The following is a 24,805-nucleotide window of genomic DNA, read 5'->3' as shown; positions in this document are numbered from 1 at the left end:
TTAAGTGTGTCGTGTGAATTTGGAGGACAATTATACAAAGCATGTTTCAGAGTGGGAGCATAAAAAAATTCACTTATTCATGCACCACAAAATCAACCAAAAAATGCTGTATACATTAATGTATCAAATTGAATTACTCATTTTTTTTTCCAATTTATCCAAATAAACAATATCAATTGATTGTCCTGTCTACAATGGTTCTATAGAGGCTGCCCATCATCCTTGAATCCATTTATATTCATTTCCTAATGAATAACTCCCAACCGTATTAGTATGTTTTATTTTGTTTGCAAACCGGTAGCAAACACATAAAACAGATTTTAAAGTAAAAAGATCCTGGGAACATAGAAAAAATATATTTTTGATTTATAAATTTTAACTTACTTTGCAATCTAAAAGCCATAGTATTGTTGTGAAATCCTGGCGAAACTATTACACCACGATGACTTATATTCATATTGTATAGATTGAGTTCCGACAAAAGATCAATGCCAAAATCCCCGTTATGTGCTGTAAAAAAAAAAGATTGGATAATACATTAATAATCCGTAAATGTAAAATATTTCAAAAAAGTGTGCATTATAAATATAGTATATTTATATTCACTGCTTTGATGAATTACATAATAACTAAAAATACTTTTATCTCAGAAATTTTTCCAAATGATGTAGCTTCATCTGATAATATTTGTTTGTTTGGGTATTAACATACCATATGCTAAATTAATGTATGATGTGAGTTAGGAACTGAGTTTTGTTTCATTGTCAAGTTTGCTAGGGGAAAACTAAGCCTAATAAGGTGTTCATTTCAGGGTAATTAGCAAAAAAAAATATACCTACACTATATCATCAACTAAAGTGATTCTTTCACAGGTTTCATTTTCAAAGTGATTAAAGTTTACAAAAAAAAAAGATTAAAAAAATAAAAGGTCACTCAATTTCTTTTTCAAATGCTTTAAAAATAAAAATAGATATGAGAAACATGGGAAACAAATAAAGACGATTTTGATTGTATGTTGTCGGTCATCACTTGATATTCCCTGTCTGCAATTTCTCACTGTATTTATGTTAGATTATAAATCTTTGTGAATTATTAACTGAAAGCGAAATTAATAGTCTGCTAAACTTTTGCACCAGACTTTTGCGATAAATGCATCGACAGACTTTAAATCAAAGATATTTGCCCGTATTGGATGAGATAAAATGAATAAAAGTGGGTTAAATTTTTTTTAGAACTTCCTCCTAAGAGTATCTTTCACAAGAAAAAAAAATCTGCGGTTGCGTTTTCCTGTCGAAATCGTTAACGAAAGTTCAATTAGTTACAGCAAACCTTTTTTAATTAAGATACAGCAAGGGATTTTTTTCTGTCAGGTAAGGCAAACAAAAACACAGGAACACAAAAAAATCTTAAATGTTCACATTAGATAAAGAAATGCTTAAAGGATAGTATTACTTAATACATTCTCGTTTTCCAGAAATAGAAAAAAAAACATATGCATAATCATGCGGGTTGGAGATGTGAAAAAGCTTTTAATACACTTTATCATATTCAGTATCTCTCTCCAGAGGTAGGACGTCAAACTATAATATATGGTGTGCTGCTTGTATTATCTCAATGGAATTCAAACTAAACAAAGGTTCACACTTAATCAATGAACTCATGAATACAGTATAAGCTGTATAAGAAAACCCGTGTAAACAAAGCTGCTACCACTCTGCAAATAAAGAAAATATAATTTTCTAAGCGTAATTAAGCAAAGAACTAATTTTCATGGTTAGCAATGTTTATGAATAGGTTCCATAGTTTCCATACAAACGTAAACATTCAATAATGTTTATTTGAAATTTTACATGAGAGCGTAATGGATATAATATTTGCTTACGCTTATGCTTCAACTACATATTTGTAATCTTGAAGTTCATTGCATGCTTTTGATATGCATTTTACGATCATGATCTTGGATAGTTTCTTTGCAGTTGCCAATGATACATGGAGGCAGACTATTCGTAGTATTATATAGCTATTTGCTCTGCATAAATTAAAGAAGATACTATTCGAACTGAAATTTATTCTAAGAGTAAATAGACAGAATTTGCGTAGAGCAGTAGTTGCAAATAACATTATGAATTTATGATTCCTTTTTAGCAGATCTTATTGATCAATTATAATTTCACTTATGAATATTATTAAGAAATGTATTGGATTGGATTGTAAAGAAATGTATTCTGCGCTAGGCATTTTTCATTTTTACTCCCAATATACAGCTAGAACTCTCTTAGGGGACACCCCTAATAGGCGGACGCCCCTCTTGCGCGGACAATTTTTCTCTGATTATGATTTTTTATGGGTTTTGTGTAAAACAAAACTTTATTGAAATCGATTCACTGTGTCTGTCACACGCGCGTTTCTCCAAAACGGCTAAACCGATTCGAACGAACCTTGGTGGACAGATGGGAATTATGAAATTCCATGCATACAGCGAGTGTAAATGTAGCTGGAGTTTAAAAGGGGGCTCTCCATACATGCAAAGGGGGGATTTAAAATTCCGACGCAACAGAATTCCTCGAAATCGATAAAAAATTAGCCACTGAGTGCCCATCAACACTCTCAGAGTTTCAGATCGACTGTTCCAGTAGCGAAATCTGCTTAAATGAAGAGGATTCCGACACTGAACAGTCTGAGGAAGCATCAGAGATGCTGTCAAATCAAGCCGCTTTGAAAACAATTTCAACCTTGAAGTTTTTTTTGTAAAAACGGCTATATTGCCATTGAGTATTTAAAAAATTTAGAGTGACATATTTAAACACTGTTCTTGGGAGAAAAACAGAAAATGTTACGTCAGTCCACAATTTCTGAGTTTTTTTGAAAAATGTAATGTAAGATTGAATAAATCTTTAGTTTAAGTTTTGCCTGGTAAAGAATGAAATAAAAATTTTGGGACATCTTTAGAAAGTGTATTCATTTGCTTCGAAAGGTGACCTACCTCTACAGAATTATTTCCAAAAATGGTATTATTCCTCCTCATGGACGGACACCCCTCTTGAGTGGACAAAAAGGTCGGTGTCCGCCCATGAACGTTTTCACTGTACTTCTTGCTCAGAAAATATGGCATTGTGGTTGAAAAAAACAATACAATAAGGAATACATCACAAATAGACTACTGACTCCTGCTCCCTTTAAATCACAAATATCTGCTTTTATTAACTTAGAATATTCTCGACGATTTTTTCATCAATTTTGCAACACTTTCTAAATTTACTGCATATAAATCCTTTTTTTCAGCTTTTACACAATATAAAATCCATAATTTTTTGCGTATCTTATTTTGAAAACCACTTTTCATTCACCTCCCTTAAACTACCTACCAGAACTAGGTTGGTTGTGTCCGATATACTTGAAATTTATGAAGAAAATAATATAGATGGTTTGATTATTGTCTTCAATCCGCAATCAAATTTTAGGGTGTTTGAGAGAAATAGGACTATTCAACTGTTCTATTAGAAAAACAAGTCAAAAATGGGAACTTCGGCGCCTCACGTATGAAAGGTTTTGTGTATTTCTTATTTACAAAAATATTTTTGCGAGCAATGGTTCCATTTTTACGTAGCTCATAGGTAATAGCTTATATGAATTTACTATGTCAGAATATTTACTTTAATGTGAAGTGGTTTAATAAACTTACGCAAAAGGGACATTATTTACTCCAACTTTACTAATAATGTTAGAAGCTGCACCAAACATTCCAGTACGGTGCTTCTAAGATGAATTTAAGAAGTTTCTGAATTATTAACTTTTTCGAACGGATATTTATTTAAAACTAAGGCTAAAACAAAAACCTGTTTCGAAAAGTACTAATAAGGGAAAATATATAAAGACATAGATTTTGCACATATATTTATTTAACAGAGTGTATCCGATATTCACGGGGTAGTAATTTAACCGGAAAGGGGCAACTTTGATCTACTACATTTCTTCTAATAATGGTAGGATTTCCACAAAAGTTTCCACTATGATGGCCCATATTAAAAATTATATTACTGGAAAATTTTACGGACTCAGAGTGAAATTGAGGGGAGGTTCAGTCTTCCCGTTTACAACTAAAGCCAAAACTAAGACCTGTTTCGAAAAGTAATAATGCCCCACATGACTATATTCGGTGAAAAAAATTTTGCACTCCTCTTTTGCGTCTACGTGAATCATGTTCCTCCAACTTAAGGCAGCAGTTTTCGAGGGATCTTCTAGACCGACCACAAAAAAACTCATAAGGAAATGTGTCCACTTAATATAGTCAAATCCATATACAGTCGAACTTACAAGAAAGTTGACGTAGTATCTATTGCTATTTCTTATATAGGATTTTTTTAAACTCATGTTTTCTCACACCAAGTTTTTTCTCACCCAATTTTCTTATAAGGAGATTCAAGGAAAACCGGATACTAGACGCTTAAGGTATGAAGGGTTTCATGTATTTCTTTTATAAAAACATTTGAGGTGACACTTGTCCCATTGATAACTTGTACATTTTACCAGTAGTAAAGTAAGCACGTATTATGTGAGGATATCCACTTTCGCGTGATACTGACATTCAAAGTCTTGAATTTGCACAGAACGACAACTTTGGCATATTGGAATTTTGTTAGTAATAGTGCGATTTCCACGAAACTTGGTAAGATTATGCTCTTCGTGATTCTAGAATAAACTTAAGGGGGTGGGGGTTTGTAGCCAATTACTAAAAATTATAGTAATATACTATTATAACCTTATAGTAACACCCTACTATTAACTTTATTTGAACAGATATCGGTAGGGAGAATATTTCGCAGAGTAGGCACCATATAGTGACAACCTTTTTTTTCAGATTTTTTTTTCGCAAAATTTGGTGTCGATCGCTATAACCGTAAACCATAAACCGATTTTATTATGCAAAATCTTGGAAAAAGAAGTGGTTTTATATGTATGTATATATATTTAATTAGATATGTACATGGGAAATACAACACATGTACATACAACCATTATGTAAAAATCAATCATCAATTAGCTTGAAGAAAATTGGTGACCTTCTGTTCCCCAGCCGATGTTGCGGCGGCAAATCTGTCAACATTGAACAGAGTATAGAATGCTGCTGGGTCGCTTAAAAATCATTAAAAAAAACGCTGCAAAGTCGCCAATGGATTCTGAGCCCCTTTCTTTGAGACACTTGTAACTGCTTCCTTAGTGCCAGCATCTTCTACTTCCGGATCTGCGTTGTCGTAAGCATACTGTACTGTGCATGTTTTGTCCCCAGTTACTAAAATTTCACTGTCGACATTGACGAAATCTTCAAAAGGAGCTTTGGACGCAGTTGGTAAATGAGTAAGAATTGTAGACATTGTTTCCCCTGAAGGTTCAATAGTAAAATCCTCAACCGTAAACTGGCCGTGAATGTTGAAAAAACCGGACTTTTAAAAAGTTTGAAATTGCGGTAACTGTCACTTGGCATCATGCTTTCCGTGTAAATCTCATGGTTTCAAGAATGGGTACTCCTGGTAGTTCCAAAGTGGTCTCTAGTTTCTTTGGGATGCTACCGCTTTCTTGTACAAAATCTTGAAATGTTCGATAATACCCTGGTCCAAAGGTAGTAGTTTGCTGGTGGTATTGGCGGGAAGAAACAGAATTTTGTCATACTGTAGTTCTGGTAAGTTGATGTGTGCCGAGCAATTGTCTATGAACAAAAGTTCTCGTGTCATTCAAACTTTTTTGTTGTTTTTGAAGTTGACGAGGAGGGTTGTTGTCCCTTTAAAACCCCTTGGGGATTCTGACTTGCACATGAGGAGCAGGGGAAGTTTGTCCATGGCAGCCGCATTGGCACATAACAGTAAAATAACACGCTCGTTGGTGAGATTACCTCCATGACACATCTCATTTTTTAAGGAAAAGGTGGCATGAGGGAGGCGTTTGTAAATATCGTCTTGGGAGTAACTACTCAAAAGGGATGGTAGGTCAGCAGCCCATTGTTTATACAAATCCTTTTAAAAACCAAATTGTTCCTTCTCCTAAACCCTTGTAGCCAACCATTGCTACCAGAAAATGTTTTGCGTAAATTGCCACTGTTTTGCTTTATGAGAGCACCACTTATCGGAACATTTCGCTATCTGCATAATCCACTCTACTAAGCACCTTCCTAGTTCAGGGAATTGTGCTGTGCGCGGTTGTGTCACTTTACCGTGGCCCACGATACACTCAGATTCGATTGTGTCTTTCTCCTTTAAAATCTCGCTCAAAGCTGGCTCATATACTTTAAACTGTTGGCACACTTCTTTACGTACTTTCCCGTTTTCGATTGAACGACACAATTTCAGTTTACCACTGAGGAAAAACTGCTTTCGCCTAGACATGGCTCGTTCGTCAGATAAAAAACCGATCCCCAGAGAGCGTGAGACTGATAATGAAGACAATCGACAGACCATTAATTTCTTTGATTATTGGAACAGCTGGCGGCAAAGAGCATATATAACAAAAGAAGGAATTAGAATAATCCTTTTTAAGTATCTCTATAGAGGTTACTTATAACTGATCCTTTCTTATGCAGAGATGAATGGTGGTGAAAGATAGCGAAAACAACTTTCTTATACAGATATAATAAAGTTTCTTGTATATAGGTTTCTGCTCTTCAATGCAAGAGTGATAAAATGTTTTCCCTAAACAGATGTTTTCCTTATATAGAGGCTGACAATAACCTGGTTCGACTGTAATATGGTTAAGGGACTAATAAGAAAAAAACTCTGGCAAATATGTATGAAACAGCCAGAAATACGAATAGTCGGAATTTCACTGTACCTATCACACAGTGTTCTGAATCCCATTGCACCGATCGTTTCGATTAATTTCTGAAATTCGAAGCTTTACTAACGGACACGTTAATTTTGGGAGGCCGACACTCTATTTTCTTGCAAGCATGTCAGCAGCGGATTGAGAGTGAGTTGCTCTAGAATTATGTCGTATAAGCCTCTCGGAAAATCGTGGGTTGGGCGAGTAGATGTAGCTGATTCACTGTACCCTACAGGGGTTTATGGCAACTATACATGTATAAAGGGATAAAAATTTGTGTGAGATGAAAGAGTCATGTAGACGGAAAACAACTATTACGCCGAGCACTGAAGAAAGTATATAAGTCGCTTGAAGTTTAAAAATATTTTACAAAAAAAAAAGATAAAAAAGGTTAACATAATTATTTACAATAACATTTTATAAAGCGAAGTGAACATTATTCAGTTTTTCTTTTTACAGATAAAATAAAATTTCCTGTGTTGGATTTACCTAAAGCAAGCATATTATAATGTTAAAGGCCAAGACTGTAGGCCAACAGAGATTGATAGAAAAACTATTATACTTCGAGAACAATGCCGTCGCTGTGCCTAAGAAAATAGATGTTGCCATTAGATTTATTAGTAATTCTATGGTTCATATAGTAAAGAGTATTTTTTAATAAAAATTGAAATCACTTGAACGCTACAAAATATATAAAATCTTGGGCTAGATTGAAACAAGAGAGCTACCGTGATTGGTGGTGAACCCCACAGCAAATTTTTTTTAGAGTCATGTTCATATGGCGATTTTAAAATTAACGTCTACTCTTAGTTAGTTAAGTTAAACTGTGATAAGGAAACGACGTAAAAGTTTATTTGATTAGTAAATTAAAGATTGCCTTGGAAGATATTTTTCCGTTTTATTGACTAAAATGAACAGAACAACCAAGTCAAATAAGAGATACTTTTAGCCAATAAAACGGTAAAATATCTTCCAAGGAAATCTTTCATTTTGAGACTTCGACTAACAAACAACCTTTTAATTCAAACCATTATATTATTTCCTAAATACACATAGTCAACGCAATGACCAATTAATTATATAATCCAGCGAGAGAAGAGTCCGTAGAGATAACGTTCTGTCTTCTTGGAAACTTTCAACAGCCTCAAATTCATTTCTTATAGATAAAAATCAGAGTTCTAGTTAGAGCCAATTCATGTTCCTACGGCATGTATTAGAATAAAAATCAGTGAACTCCAAATCGGTTTTCATCGTCAAATTTATTTGTATCTAAATCTAACATTTCCCCATTCCAGTCAAATTTTGATCCGATTTGACAGATTTAAGAAAAGTAAAAATGCAAACAAAGTTGCAAATCACATATAGTTTGGCTTAATTTACATTAAGGACAAAAATCATAAATTCTAAACCTCATACGTTAAAACAAAATATGTGCGAAAATATGTGTTTATAAATGCCAGGATTACTTGCCTCTACTCAATCATTCCTTGCTTCAAAAGACCCCGCTTACGCATTCTGTGTGACAAATTTCTGACAACCACCTTCTGAAAAATTAGTGATGAAATTGTACATCTCATTCAAATGTCGTCTCTCTCTAGACGATGAGACACAATAAATCTATCGGCTGCGACCAATAGACGCCGTTATAGATTGAACTGTCGCGCGGTCGTTGATACGCTAAGTCCTAGACAACATTTTTCGCGACTTTTCCTCTCTGGAAAATTTATTAGTTTCACGGAAAGCTGCTGACATATCTTCTGGTTATAAATAAAATTGAATTGAGGCTCAACGAGGTATAGCTCCAGCTTGAAACTTGTGTATGAAAATTAACAAGCAAATAGAGTGTGTATTCAGTAAATAGACTCAAATGAAGACAAGAATCTCTTTTATAGAAATTGTAGATCGTTCTTAAGTATATTAAAGAAACGAGTCTTATGGATCCTTAATTGTGGTTAATATTCGCAGTAGAAAAAATAAATAATTCAATAGTATAATGCTCATTTCTTTTGTAGGATTATTTCAATGAAACAAATTGATAATTCATACTGAACCTTTTATTATGATTTATGAGGAATGATAAATGCAAAGTATAGATACAAATATTTACAACATTTTGAAACATTTCTATAAACTATTCTAACAAGAATATTTGAGTTATAGAGCTTAATATCAGCGAAGGTACCATAAACATCAACAAGTACGGTCTAATTATGTATTTAATTCCAATTAGTACACAAAGGTGTTAGTTTACATATTCTTAGCTCCACATAAATAATAACAATATAAAAGCCCACAATAAATTGAGCTCTGATTTTGCATGGCCGTCTGCAACGAACATAAACACCCGCTACTTCTTTAGATACTGAGTATACGAGCAGATAAACACCACGGTCCATTATATGAGGTATCGGTTGCTGCTCTATAATGAACATCCATAACACTAAAGGATCATGCATTGTCAACATTATAAAGAAAACAGCTACATGATTGATAGTTTTAAACAAATAATTTTATAGTCTTACAGATCATGCGTAGTCCCCAAAAGTTAATAATTTGTCTTGAGTTTAGGCGGATCATATACTCTCTCGAACCATGCATATATTGAAATAAATGAAAAATATTCGGCATAGGATGCGAAAAGCATTTGTTCTCAATATACAATTTTCTTAGAAGTATACTACTTCCCGAGCCGATGGAATTACAGCCGAATTGGTTAAATATGGAGGCGACCAGTTACACCAAGTGGTTCATCAACTTGTGCTCAAGGTATGGGACAGCGAATCAATGCCTGACGATTGCCACCGAGGCATTATCTGTCTCATACATAAAAAAGGAGATATCACACAGTGTAGCAATTATAGAGGTAACACGTTGCTGAGTACCATCTATAAGATATTCTCCACTATCTTGCTAGGCCGGATAGCCCCATACGCCCAGAACATCATTGGCCCATACCAAAGAGGCTTCACTCCAGGCAAATAAGCAACAGATCAGATTTTCTCTCTGCGGCAAGCGATGGAAAAACTGTTGGAATATGGACAACAGTTGCACCATCTGTTCATCGACTTTAAAGCCGCCTATGATAGCATAGCCAGGGTAAAACTGTACACGGCCATGAGAGAATTCAGTATCCCGACGAAATTAATAAGACTGACTAGGCTGACCCTGACCAATGTGCGAGGCCAGATAAAAGCAGCAGGATCACTCTCAAGAACATTCGACATCAACAACGGTCTACGACAACGGGATGCCCTATCATGCGTCCTTTTTAACCTGGTCCTAGAGAAAGTGATCTGTGATGCTGATGTAAATGCAAGAGGTACGATCCTCTTCAAGTCCACCCAACTACTGGCCTATGCTGACGATATCGACATCATGGGAAGAACCACCCGAGACGTACAAACTGCCTTCATCCAGATCGAGCAGGCGGTAATCAGCGCGAGATCTTGGGCTGCACATCAATGAAGGCAAGACAAAATATATGATGGCAAAGTCAGTACCGAAGACGAATCAACCACCAACATCAAACCGCAGTGGTCAAACACAAACACGAAGAAGAATAAAGATAGGAGAATACAACTTTGAGACCGTTCATAATTTCTTCTATCTAGGGTTGAAAATCACAACCGATAACAGCTACGATGATGAAATTCGCGCGCGGTTGTCGGCTGCCAACAGAGCCTATTTCAGCTTACAAAGACTGTTCCGCTCGAAACGTCTCACCATAGGGTCAAAGCTCTTACTGTACAAGACTATGATCTTGCCAGTCCTCATGTATTCCTCGGAAACTTGGGTTCTTAACAAGAAAAATTGCGAACTCTTGGCCGCGTTCGAGAGAAGAATCCTCCGAAGAATTTTTGGCCCCCTACATGAGGATGAACGATTCCGTAGCCTACACAATGACGAAATTTATGAGCGATACCATGACCGTCCGGTTGTGGATAAAATCCGACTCAATAGATTACGGTGGGCGGGTCACTTAATCCGTATGGATGAGGATGATCCCACCCGGAAAGTCTATAAGGGCAATATCTTTGGTAGAAAAAGAAGACGAGGCAGACCCTGCCTAAGATGGAGCGATGGCGTAGGTCAGGACGCCAGACAGCTTTTAGGGATATATTGGTGGACCTCGGCGCGAAACCGGGATGTCTGGAGTTCCTTATTAAGGCAGGCCTAGACCGGATACCGGTTGTTGCGCCGTTGATGATGATGATACTACTTCATAAAACATCTTTTTTTGGGACTTTATATGGAACAAAAATTTATTAAACTCAGTTTATTTTTTATTCGTAAACGATTACACCTGTTAATTACCAGGGAATGTGGTGGGTATATAAAAATTATTAAATTCTATCTATCAGAGTCATCTTCGGTTTTCCCATTACCATCTCTCAGCTACTAAAACGCGTTCCCCGTAGAAGAAACAAATCGCAGGGAGCGAAATCAGGTGACTATTGGATGGTACTCGATATGTGTTTAGTAAAAAAAGTCGCGGATAATGATTGCATTCTGCAACGGTGGATTATCGACGTTCAAAATTGACACCCAGATAATACTCCTACCCTCCCCTTGTTCACTATCTGACATTCTGACAAAAATTAATGATGCACAACACTATTGTTATCGTTGTAAGCCGTGAAAATCACCTCATTTTCAACTGAAAAATATATCATTTCCGTCTTGGCATTTGTAGCACGTTATTTACCATGACCCTTTAGATAAATGCGTTGAGTCGGATTTAACCATGCGAATTACACCATGTTCCGTTGTTACAAATATAATTCCATTTTTAAAATTGTAACAAAATCGAAAGCATGCAGAACACGCTGAAATTTGGAGGGATTGTCAATCATAGACATAGTAACCTAACAAATGAGAAAGTAGAACTTAAGTCGAGTCAGCAAAAGCGCTACACTTTAGTAGATAATGATGGTCCGGAGGTTTGACGTGTCCAAGATATGGGTGCAAGTACAACCATCATGAAACTCCCACAATCGCAACAAACCGGGCCGAAAACTGATCGCCTAAGAATGCTCCTGGAGGATATCCTCTCAGATAACATCCGATGCCCCATTGCAGACTCGGGTCTGATCGCGCTACTCCAGTAAGCGGAGACTTAGTAGGTAATGTCAAGCAAAAGAACAGAAATCCATAACACAACTTCCCAACAACATGTATTTTGAGTCTTAGGTATCCTAAAGGGGTATTATCACGACCTTTTCTATATTTTTAGATTGTACAGTATCTGCGAATGGACTCTTGATTTAAGTGCATACTTTCAAATAGTACAAATTAAAACCCTGATTGACAAAGCAATTCTTAACGAATATTTCTCTCGAGCGAATTTCCAGTTCGAGAGCGTAATGCCAGGAAAGCTAAAAGCTATCCTTGACAGAAACCGTGTTTTACAAGGGTAACTCTGTGAATAAAGCACGAAAAAATATATCGATTTGACTTCTGGAGTGTTCATTTATTACACTTTGACGTTAACAATTTTTCTTTAACCTTTGTCCCGTTCACAAGCGGAGTCGACCCATCGTGATCCGTTGCGCCGTGTTATTCTGTCATTTGTCAGATCTGGATGAAATCGCGAGGCTTTTAAATCACCATCCAGCGAATCAAGTCACCATTCCTTCGATCGGCCTTTTGGCCGTTTACCTTCGACTTAGATTTTCAGACCAATTTTGACAACTGAATTCTCGTTAGCGCAAATTACTTGACCATACCATCGAAGCCGTCTCTCTCGCGATTTTGTGTAACCCCATATTGATCGATCATTTCCGATGTGATCAAGGTGTGGTACGCGGCTACTAATCCACAAAATCTAGGCCTCAAAATACATTCCATTTAATAGAACATATTACTATATTTTGAAGTTTATTGTAGATACACACAATATCACAGTAAAATAGCTGATGATATACCGCATAATATTGGCAGGTTTCACGATAATCGCATTCTTTCTTTCTTTTTCTTAAGCCTTTGTCCCGTTCACAAGCGGGGTCGGCTCGTCGTGATCGGCTTCGCCATTTGGCTCTATCGAATGCCTGATCTTGGTGCAATCTCGAGGCTTTCAAATCACCATCCAGCGTATCAAGTCACCGTTGCTTAGGTCTGCCCTTTGGTCGTTTACCATCGACGACGATGTTTAGACCAATCTTTGCAAGTGAATTCTCGTTTGTACGAATTGCGTGACCATACCATCGAAAACGCCTCTCTCGCAACTTTTCCACGATCGGTGCAATCCCATAACGATCGCGGATATCCTCATTTCGGATGTGATCCAAACGTGTGACGCCACTAGTCCAACGTAGCATCTTCGTCTTCATTACCGCAAGACGCCGTTCATTGTCTTTTATGGTCGGTCAACACTCAGAACCATAGAGAGCGACTGGACGGACGACATTGCGGTAAATTTTAGATTTGAGACGTTCGTTGATACGTCGATCACAAAGGACACCAGTTGTGGAACGCAACTTCATCCAGGTTGCGTTAATGCGTGAAGCAATTTCATAACGCAGTTCTCCATTGGCTGATAGCGTTGACCCGAGGTATTTAAATCGCTCAGTTCTGGGCAGATCACTGCCGCTGACAGTGTTGTGCCTGTTTCATGGGGATCGGTCGTCAAAAATTCAGTTTTGTTTAAATTCAATCTGAGACCGTGTTGCATGAGGCGATCATTCCATTTTTGAACAAGTTGCTCGAACTTTACTTTTCGGATCGTGGTAGAGCAATTGAACCCAGCGCACGAGTTCGTCTGGCACTAAGTGTTGTCGTAGAGCATACCAGATGAGTTCGTGTCGCACACGGTCAAACGATTTCTCTAGATCCAGAAATGCAATGTAAAGAGGGCGATGCTTCTCACGATGTTTCTCCATGAGTAACCGCGCATCGTTTATTGCGTTAGTAGTTCCGCAGTTTTTGACAAATCTGACTTGATTCACGGTTATTTCAACGATTTCGCGAATATGGCTGTCAGGAATGCGTGCAAAAATCTTCATGGTATGGGAAAGTAACCGGATCGGACGGTAATTTGAACATTTTGTTGGACTACCTTTCTTTTTCCATATATGAATTGTGGTACTTTTTTGCCAGTCAAATACCACCTTGCCCAATAACCCAATTAGAGAATTCACTGAACCACAGTGTTGGGTCCCAGCTCTTCCATTTCCAGAGCTCAGATGGGATGTCGTTAGGTCCTGTGGCTTTCCCGATTTCATTCGTTTTATTGCCTCCTCGACTTCAGTTGCGCTGACAGGTGGAACTGCTCCAAATGTCGGCAATGATTGTGGAAGTGGAGGATGAACAAATTCTTCATATGGAATCTGTCCGAAATATTCTCCCCATCTATCCGGCTCGACGGTCCGTAAGCAAAGACCGTTCTTGTCATTAACGCAAGAGAAGTGTTCGACATTCTGCGTGCGTTCGCGTTGGCTCTTGGCAAGTCGATACAGATCTCTCTCTTCATCCCAATTGTCCAGTTTATCGTAAAGATCTTTGTAATGGTTCGCTCGAGTGACAGCGACCTCTTTCTTTGCTTTTCGGTTGGAATTTTTATAAATTTGCGTGGGTTTTTTTGCCGAAAAACTTGTGGTAGAGACGTTCATTTGAACATCGTCATTCCAAAGCCAAGTATCTCGGTTTCGCTTACCTGGCTTGGTAACCCCGAGGGATGCAGAGGTGGCTTTGTGGATCGTGCCTCCAATTTGGTTCCACGATTTTTCCACATTCGTAATGGTTGGTAATTGTGTAAGGGAGATTATTTCTTCTTTCTTCTTTCTTCTCACGAAATCGCCACCATTTAACGTGGGCCAGGCCAGTGGGTTCCTCACCCTGTTTTATCGGTGGCTTGATTCATAAGACGACAATCAACAGGCGATGTTGAGGTACGATGGTCTTATAGGCAACCGCTTTGTAATCAGTGGCGGTGATAAAATATCGCCGGAAAATGAGGCAATCGTTTGATGAATTATATATTCGTTAGTGCAAGGTCATGGGTGTCCGCAAAATCGATTATACGCTCACCACTCTCATTGCGCGCTCCAAAACCCTTTCCCCCACGGCACTTGTTATCTTTTGCCTTTTCACCAACATGAGCATTGCGGTCGCCCGCAATGATGATATACTCATCAGCAGGCACGTTGCAGGTCTTTATATCGAAAAGTTGTCAGAAAGCATTTTTCCCAGCATCAAGTCGACTTGTCTGTGATGCGCACGTGGTGAAGAGGTGAATAGTGCAATCAGTTGATATAATGGTGAGGTTCATCAGCCGATCATCAAATTGTTCGACTTCTTTCATGGCGTCAATAAAGAAGTTTATGGCCACTTTTACGGCGTTCGCGTTCGTTCTAAGTCGTAGCTTTTCATACGAGACCACTGGCCGAAAGGGTCTTGCGAGTTCCTCGCTCTTTCCAGTCAGGGTGCCAATATTTAGTATGCAGACACGTATTTATTTTGGTCGGACTGAGATGGACGCTCTAGAATTTTTTCAAAGCGTATTACTCAATCCGATCATGTTGTTTTTAACGACATTGGATGCATTTTCTCGTTCACCTGTGGTACGAAAATCACCATTCACGAAGGGTTTTAAGAGCTACCAGCAAATCCACAGAAAATAACAGTTTAGTGTGATTTACGACCTCGTGGAATTATTTGCCATATTTCTTCAAAAATCAAGCCGGGCACAACGTAGCTGTAAAAGATGACCGCTATCTAATCATGATAACTGATTGCTCGCTGCCTGAATTGAAGTTCGTGATCTTTGTATGTTTCGGTTTCAACAAGATGGTGGTGTTTGTCATACTATACAAGGGAATGATGAACTTATTGAAAAATCATTTTGTTGGGCTTGATTTCGTGTTTTTCCTCCGTAAATTGGTTGCACAGATGGTGCGACATCACTTGTTTGGATTATTAGGATGAGCCATTTAAAGCGTAGGCGCGGGTATCATTTGAAGGAAATAAATTTTACAAAGTAAATGCCATAAATTGTTCTTTCCAATCGTTATATAATTTTCACCATAATATTTGATTTCATCTATAAATAAAAGAAATCAAACCCAAGACAGTATGTTGATGCGGTACCCACTTTCCTGATTCAAAAATTTTCCTCGTCATTTGCAACTGTCGAATGGCCTTCAGTGTATCTGCCATTTGCCTAAAGTCTCAGATTTACTTAAAATGCCCTCGAGTTCTAAGTCCTCAAAGTTTTTCGATGGCCGGCCACATTTTCAATTTGGATATCAAAATCGCCATATTTAAAACTGCGAGATGAAGCTCTACAGCGAGATTTGGATAAAGCGTAACCGTCGCAAGTCTCGTTAAACTTTGAACGCTATTCCGCTGTATTTTTCTTAAATAGAAAGAAAATAGAAACTTAATGATTGCCGAAATATCCACGCTGTCAAATTCGAAATCGAATATTTTTTTCAAAATAGTAAATTTTGTTGAGGTACAGTACCAAATGTCTTTCACGGGAAAGACATTGGCACATGTCAAACAATTTGAAAAAAAAATGCAAAAAGTATTGCTAATCCTGTAAGCGAAGTTACTGTCGTGAACCTGGTATGTAATATTTTTCATTCTCTGCTTTTATTTTTTCCTCTTATGTACACACCCAGAATACCCTTGTCTCCACCAATAGTTCATCTTCAGTCTTGACTTTGTATATCAATAAAATTGTTTAAAAATACATTTTATTTAAAAATTATATTAAATTATATTATTTAATATAATTTTTAGTTACAGAAAATACGATCAGATAAGATTATTTAATCTCGTTTTAAATATGTTCAAACTAGGTAGACCTACAAGCATCAAATATGTTCAGGAATATCTGCACACGCCTAAATTTAATATTCTAATCAATGCAATTCTTGACTGGGTCTTAAATATCAATGATGACATAGTGCTGGTCATTACAAACGCTGTTTGCTTAGGCAATTTCTAATTTGCTATCCATTAGTATTATTCCGTTAATTGCTAAACGAATCTTATGAGCATCCTCATGATGACTTGCTTCGTTTTGACTTTATACAGCATCGATTTATTTATACACTGCAATTAATAAATTACTTTACACTTGTGTTGATTTGTCTTGTTAGAATTCGAGAAATATGTCAATTATGCTATTATTTTTTTTTATATTTTTATATGATAAATAACTCTTGTTATTTGGAAGATTAATATAATTTATTATAATAAGAATAAGAAAACACTAAGCCTTCGGAAAAGCATTGTACTGGTTTGTACGTACACTTTATTTGGAAACTAATGAAATGTAATCTAAAATATAAGATCAATTATACATAGTTTTATAAACTTAACATGTTTACTTTCGAAGAAAAGATCACAAAATATAAATTTTTCAGGAATTTTACTAATTTCCCTGATGGATACTTACTATATTACCTGTTCGTAATCTCACTGCTCATTACTGACATACAAAGAGAATCAATTTTAAATTAAAAGTATGCGGATATAACACATATGCAAAGCGGAAGACTATAGTGCATTATGATGTTGTTTACATAAGCCCATTACCCATTACATTAACCGATAATCTCTTCTGATCTTGGATCTATTTAATATCAACATCGAACTGAAGAAATATTGATTGACAAGTGGAATGCATGTTCAATATCCGATATTTAACAGTTCGCTATCGTGAGATATGAACTTATATGTGAGATTGATCTTGTATTATTATATTTTTTTTATAAAAAGATGAATATTCAGAGTACAACTGAAAAAAAAATCAATTGTATCTAATTTGAAAAAATTTTGTCCCCATATGAAAAGACACGCCGAATGACCACTCTAATTTGATATGAACCTCCATTAAATTTGTTTGAGAAATCATAATATCTTCAGCGTTAGGATTCCTTTCAAATGAATCTATTAGGGCCCAAGCGACTAGAAAGATATTTAAGGCGTTGCGAGTTTCTGTTTCCTTATAACGGAGAAAACATTGGAGCAGTTTCATTCAATTTTGATATTAACTCTAATCTCAAATTTTTGAGAACATTGATTTATTGACATTCAATGTGGTTAATGTCCATGGCGTGGTTAGGGAGAAAACAAGTCTAATTGTATGGGGAATCTTGCAACGAGGCAGTTTGGATTATGCCATTAATCACAAGAAATAGTGTTGATACCATACTTTGCCTGATTTTACATTGCACTTCATACTCCCATTTCTCTTAAAAAAATACGTGACATTTTGTGTTGCTATGTTATATAGCTATTTTTATTATTATATTTTATATAGCGATCATACCAATTTCTCCGAAATGCCCCTGAGTTACCTGGTAGAATTCTAGACAAATTTGGAATCAAATCAAGCCAGCCTTTGGAGTTTATGTAACTCATTGACTTGTGTGCTGAGCTCAGTTCTTGTTGCCCAGATTACCGCCCCACAGGTAATAGGTCTTACTAATGCAGTCTATATCTAAAGTAGTATCTTCGCGGGGCAACCTCCTATATTTCCTGCTAGGACCTGCAAGTCATCCCTACAGATTAAAATAATGTCGTTAGCGTAACGCTGGACGTGTATTCTGGCCAACCAAAAAATCAAGGTGTTTTTCACTCCCTTGCGGATCAGGGCATCTTGTATCTCTGTGTGTGAGGCATGTTATCGAATGCTCCTTTGATATCCAAAAATGCACACAGTGCTACTTCTTTTGTTTCTATGGTATCCCGTAATATATCAGAGAAATTTCGATCGACGGTCCTGCCCGGTAAACGTGTTGACACTGGTGTAGGGGATTACGTATTAGAACGTTAGTTCTAATATATGATCCTCTCCATCGTCTTGACTAGGAACAATATTAGGCAAATTGATCTGAAAGATTTAGGATGAAAAAGATCCTTTTTACCCGCTTGCGGTACAAAGACCACTTTTGGCCGCCTCTATACTTCTGTGCTCCTTGTTCCCTGTTCCTTGCCACTCTTAAGGAGGCTCTAAGATGATTTCTAGGCCTCTTTGGAGTAGTACTAGAGTAGATGCCATCTACTCCGCTGATTTCAGTGGTTTAAACGTTCGCACAGCCCGCCTTACCCTAGCTTCCGGGCATACCTCTTTTGCTAGTTTCCAGTTCTCCTTTTTTCTCCATGAGACATACGACACGTAAAACCGATCGTACCTGAAGTTCCAAGTGACTTGATTTTCTTATATTTGGGTCCTTCATAACAAACTCTGTCGAATACCTGCTTTATTCCAGGGAATATTGCCGAGTTCTATGTACTTCTTTTCTTGGAATACATTTGTTATGTTATGTTGGAAGGAACCTAGCGAAGCTCCTTCGCTGCAATAAATAATTTCGACTTACAGTCAATTGTCAGTGAGCAAGTGTAATGCAGGGGCAGACGAATTGCAGTTTAGATCAGAATACCTTCTTTCGGATCTACTTCATTCTTGAGTTGAATCGGAGTTTCTGAAACCAAAACCAGTTACTTATCGATGGACGATTTCTGAGGCAATTATTTAGGCTTCTAGTTATCTCAAAATTTAAAAAAATTGCAATGTGATAACCAGTAAATTGGTTTCAGTAGAGACAAAGTCCAAAATGTCGTCTTTTGTCAAAATCGTCCACAGTTGTTTGGATTTTGGAGTTGATCCCAGCCTTAAACTTACAATAGATGTGCTTAAGATTGTTATCTATGAGCGTCAGCGGTGATGTTGAACTTTGACGGATAGTAAATGGCAGATGTCGTTAGTTTTTCTCCCCAGATATATAGGTAGATCGATGCGGCCCACAAGTGAATTATACGCAATCTTTCACCTTCTAGAGACTAGCGGTCTAACCACTGAGCCATCCGGACACAGAATGTGTGTCAAGTTTACAATGACACTGTTCCAAAAAGAAAGAAGAGAAATTTCGCACTGGGAATCTTGATATTCAAGATATTAATCGGTCAGGATGGTCCACGAAGATTGATGACGACAAAATTGTGGCATTGATCAATCAAACCCACGTCGCACGATATCAGACATGTCAAAAACACTAAAGGTTATTAAGAAACGAGTTCACTTGTACTTAAAAAAACTAGGATGCATGCAAATTTTATTTATTAATGGATAGTACGCAGAGTAAACTCCAATTGTCCTCAGAATGAGGAAAAATCGAGAACCTTAACCTTTGATTAAAACTACTAAAAGAAGAAAAGTTAAAGCGACTAAGCTTTTGTGCGCTATAACATCGCAATAGCCTTAGAATTGGGGAATGGAAATAAGTTTCGATCTCCAGTAGGGACATGATAAAAATCCTATGTTGCCTGTATTGTAAGAGGCGATGCGGCGAGACATGACATGATGTTTTTAGAGGTGGAGCAATCCATCAAACCCGCGGAAAGTTCGGAAAATGTACATTAATCCAGATAGGTTTTATGGTGTTGTAGGAAGAAGAGGTTAGGAGAGCCGAGGCGGGGGAGGCAATCTAGACGGGATTTTTTTTAAGAAGAGGGACCGGATGAATTTGCGTTGCGTCATTCAAGGGCAAGACAATCACAGTAACGGGAGGGTGACCAGATAACGGAGCAGTATTGGAAGATACTTCTAACGAGGCCATTGAAGAGAGCTACGGAGGGTTGGATGGAGTCAAAATCAGAGGAGGAATGTAGTATAAAGTCCAACAACCTTGTAGCCCGATTGGTGACTTCCAAGCCAGTGGCTATCCAAGTGGAGCATATTGTCGAAAATGACTCCAAGGTGTAGAAAGAGTAAGAAAAGAAAGTGGGCGAGGATTTGAGCGAGTTGAACATAGAGTGACATTTTCTGGCACTTAGCGCTAAACTATTAGCAGAGCACTAGCGAATCAGAATGTCCAGGTTTGATTGAAAGGAGTTACAGTCGATACAGCGAAAAAAAAACATAACATCGCCGGCATAGAGAGAACAGTCACAAGTAAAAAGAGGGGCTAAGGTCGTTGACAAAGAATAAAAATAATAAAGGGTTCAGAACAGAGCTTTGTGGGACGCCAGAGGAGGAAATAAAGGAATGGGAGGTGCAGCCACCAAAAGAGATTCGGCAGGATCGATTGGTAAGATCAGACGCAAACCATGTTACTAGTGGCGTAGAAATGTTAAAGAGAGGTGAATTTGAACAAAAGTATCTTGTGATTTACAGTGTCAAAGGCTTTAGCAAAGTCAGTGAAGATAGTATACACTTCCTACCGCGCATTCATTCATTTGCCTATGAATTTGGTGAAGGATAGGAAGTTGATATTAGGATTGGTCATGATCTCCAAGAAAGCGTGTATTAACATCTATGAAATCTGACTGGAACGTCAAGAAAATAATCTTTTTTTTTAACAAAGCCTGGGTTTAGAGCGTTTCAGTTAAGTTAGGTTAGAAAAAAAAATTGAACCGTTTCCTTTACTAAATATTTTTATTAGTTGCAGATACATACGCATATTTGGACGACTACTTGTCGCCTTCCTCAAGATGATAACTGGTGATGAGAAGTGAATCGTTTACAAGAATGCACAACGCAAACAGTCTTGGTCTCTACATGAAAATCTGCTTCAAATGACTTCAACACCAGAACTTCATCAAAGAAACGGGTGCTGGGATTTGAAGGGTGTTGTTTTGAGCTCCTAAAAAGGAACTGAACGATCAACAAATTCGGAAGAATATTGCGGGCAGCTTCAACGCATCTCTCACTCAGAAAAACTCGGGGTTCGACATTCGTAAAGGTGTTATCTTCCAAGATCACACAAATTTTTGGTGACCTGTTAAACGTTTTCAGAGCTTGGATAAGCTACTTCATCACCTTCAATCAAGAATCGAATATGGAAACAATGAAAAATTATTTCACCCTTTTCTAGATAATCTATTTTGAGGAGAGCTATATGAACGACAAGTGGTTGGGTCACCACAATAAACACCATTCTACATTGGCCAATTGCATGCTAAAAATCACTTTACACTAATCAACGTATTGGAATGTACATATTTCTTTATCTTAAATTCCGATTAGTGCCACCTGAATATCTAACCAAATTTCAATGATTTGCATTGAAATTGTGTATTGCAAATTGGTGTACGTAGTTAGTGTTCAGGTTATTTTACTTTATTTATTTTATAGAGTTTATGCAGTTATCAACAAGTTCTAGTTTACACGTAACACCGAAATAGATTTCCTGTCTTGATGTATACACAAGCGTATATAAATAAATGTTATTTTCCATGTCGATTGTGGATATATTTATAATTTGCAAATTTGTATTTCCCATATTTAGATATACACATATAGATATATATGTTCCTTTAGCTTGATTCACTGGCGATTTGTAATTGGAACTAATTATTTACGAGACATAAAATGTGAGACCTATTTGTTTTATAGTTTACATTAGATGTTCAATGGAATTTGAAATAGTATCAGGTTAAATAAAACTGGATAAAGCTACCTTAAGTGTTGTTAGCTCTTATTTGAATCTTGTGCAATGAAAGATATGTTGTTTTCTAAGTCATTAATAAAATTATTAAGGGGGGAGTACAGTGTAGAAGGGTATAAATGAGTTCTATTTTCGAAAGTAAATCAAAGATAAAATTGGCAAATTAGGTATTTACTGTTTAAATAGAATTATGGGCCACATCTTTGGCTACAATTTGAAAAAAGACCATCCTAGCCCCTCCCTAGTCCCCTTTACGCCACAAAACCGGTTGGCGTGTAAAAAAATGGCTTCCATTGGTGGACATGATTGCAACCCTCCGGTCAGTCTGAAACAGAAAAACCAAAATTCTTCGTACTCAGGACACTTGTAATTATCGTGTGAAGGTTCGATTTAAGTCCCCGGCTTTAAAAAAAGTGAAAAATTACTATTAAAAATTTTCGGAAATTTTTGATTTTAGAGTTTTGTTAGAGGTTCACACGAGAATCGCATGTGTTAGCTGTTATTACTCGCAAACCGTTTGAAATTATCTTCATTTTGACGCCTTGAGGAGCTTCCGCCGCTTCAAAAAATATTTTGAGAAAAATCGACTTAAAAATAAGTGGGAATTCTTTATGAAAACTTGGATAAAACGATTCTTATCAGTCTGAATCAATTCCCGGGTCGTATACTAATCTATCCTTAACGATGGCTTCCTCCTGGGCTCCTCTTCCGGCTTCTCTAAGGGAGATGGAGGAGGGGGGGCTTCTGACTTTGCGATCTTTTCTGAATTTTTCTTCCCTATTGCATTGACACATCGGCTTCCGGTAGTCTCATTTAACTCTTCCATGATCTTCAAGAGAATGAAGTGCCCTTCGATGAAAGGCAGAGAGTAATATTGCAAGCAGTTTCAACTATCAATTCGCCATTGAACAGTGTCTTTGGTGCAAGTTGTCAAATCATGCTGTTGAAATTTTCATTTGCATTTTGATCAGAGGCTCCTACACATCTTGTCAACAACTCTTTTCTTGCTAGGTCTTTATAGATTGGTTCCATTGCAGTTATAATTTCAGAGGGAACAACATCCTGGTGGTTGTATTCTTCATTTTTTGCCATAGCCCGCTGTCAGCCACACAATGAAGTTTCACCGTGCAGACAGTAGAAGTGCTGAGGGTCGTTCTCAGTTGAGGCACGATGGTAATAGGTGGTCATTATGGCTTTACTCATTTCTTCTACCTCAAAAGGGTTGCTTCTAATTGCATTTCCATAATATTTGGACAACTTGTTTATATGCGCTCCAGTTAATTTGCTTTTCCCTTTCAAAGAAGGGTGAAGCTTTACTAAGTTCCTAAGTCTCGAGTCCATTCTTTTGCTAATATGGTTAACACATTCTTCTTTTTATTGTAACAGGATATTCTTTTCCATATAGTTTGGCCTCAGAGATTGCTTTATGATTTTTGGTGTCACCATCTGCTGTGTAGTCCAGATAGCGAACACCTCTCAAATTCATTGACCTTTTAAAAATTTCAAGAATGCCTTTGCTCCCTTCATAGTTGGCATTGCACTCAAGCCAATAGGTATCGTTGAAGTTGGTTAGCTCATAGAAGTAACTTTTGGCAACTGGAATGTGTATGTCCATAATACCACAAAACAAAGTAACACCATCATGACCTATTCCAAGCAACCTCATAGTAGAACACAGTATTAGGTTTACCTCATAACCATTCTTTACAAAGGGAAAAGAACTGCACTGGACGTTTATTTTAAATCCTAGTCTACATTCTTGAAAGATCAAGCACTGCAATTTTTCATTTATTTATTTAATGAGGACAATACATAGAAAATAAATTCCTTATTACATATTATCCTCAGAGGGAGGAGCAAGTGAATGGCTTATTTTACGCTTAAAACTAGAGAAGGAAATAGAGTCCAAAGACCCAAGCTGTAGGGCGTTATAGGACCGGCATAGCCTCGGGATCGGAGAGTGGAAGTAAATCTCGAGCTCCGCAAAGAATACTTCAAAAATGTCCGCACTACGTGTGTTATGAGAAGAGGCGATACGGAAAGTAATATCCGAGTTGGCGGAGCAGTCCATCAGACAAGTGTAGAGTTTGGAAAGAGTACACATATCAAGGAAGGTAGGGCGTTGCTCTAGAAAGGGGAGATTGAGGGTGCGGAGTCGTGATGGATAATCAACCCGTGGAAGGGTCTTTTTGTAAAAGAGAGTCCGGGTGAATTAGCGTTGTACAACTTCAAGAGTGCGGCAGTCACGAATGCGGAAGGGAGACCAGACTACACAGCAATATTCAAGGATGTTTCTGACAAGGGAATAGAAGAGTGTCAAGGAGCGCTGAAATAAGGTAAAATCGGAGGAGGAACGTAGGATGAAACCAGACATTTTGGAAGCTCTATTGATGATGTCAACGAAGTGGGAATTGAAACGAAGTTTGTCGTCGATTATTGTACCAAAGTCTTTGAAGAAGGTCAATAGTGAAAGGGGTTGTCCACCGAGAGAATAGGAAAAGGATGTTGGGGAGGGTTTAAGCGAATAGCAACGGACTAAATTATCAAGGTTTGATTGTAAGAGAGCACAGTACAGCGGAGACGAAGCAGAGGCAAAC

The 24,805-nt window shown here is 37.4% G+C and overlaps 1 protein-coding gene across 6 annotated transcripts in view; it reads right to left on the bottom strand.

The window, feature by feature from the left end:
* Positions 1 to 24,805, bottom strand: part of LOC119654335 (protein kinase C-binding protein NELL1-like) — a 162,508-nt gene that overhangs the window by 39,580 nt on the left and 98,123 nt on the right. For all 6 annotated transcript variants that reach the window (XM_038059667.1, XM_038059669.1, XM_038059670.1 and 3 more), the window contains one exon: positions 385 to 510. In XM_038059667.1, the coding sequence (XP_037915595.1) occupies positions 385 to 510 (126 nt within the window). The remainder of the gene's footprint in view (positions 1 to 384; positions 511 to 24,805) is intronic.

This window comes from Hermetia illucens, chromosome 4 (assembly GCF_905115235.1).
Source record: "Hermetia illucens chromosome 4, iHerIll2.2.curated.20191125, whole genome shotgun sequence".
NCBI classification, from domain to species: domain Eukaryota; kingdom Metazoa; phylum Arthropoda; class Insecta; order Diptera; family Stratiomyidae; genus Hermetia; species Hermetia illucens.
Note: the sequence above shows the minus strand (reverse complement) of the source record. Positions and strands in the feature narration are given on the sequence as shown.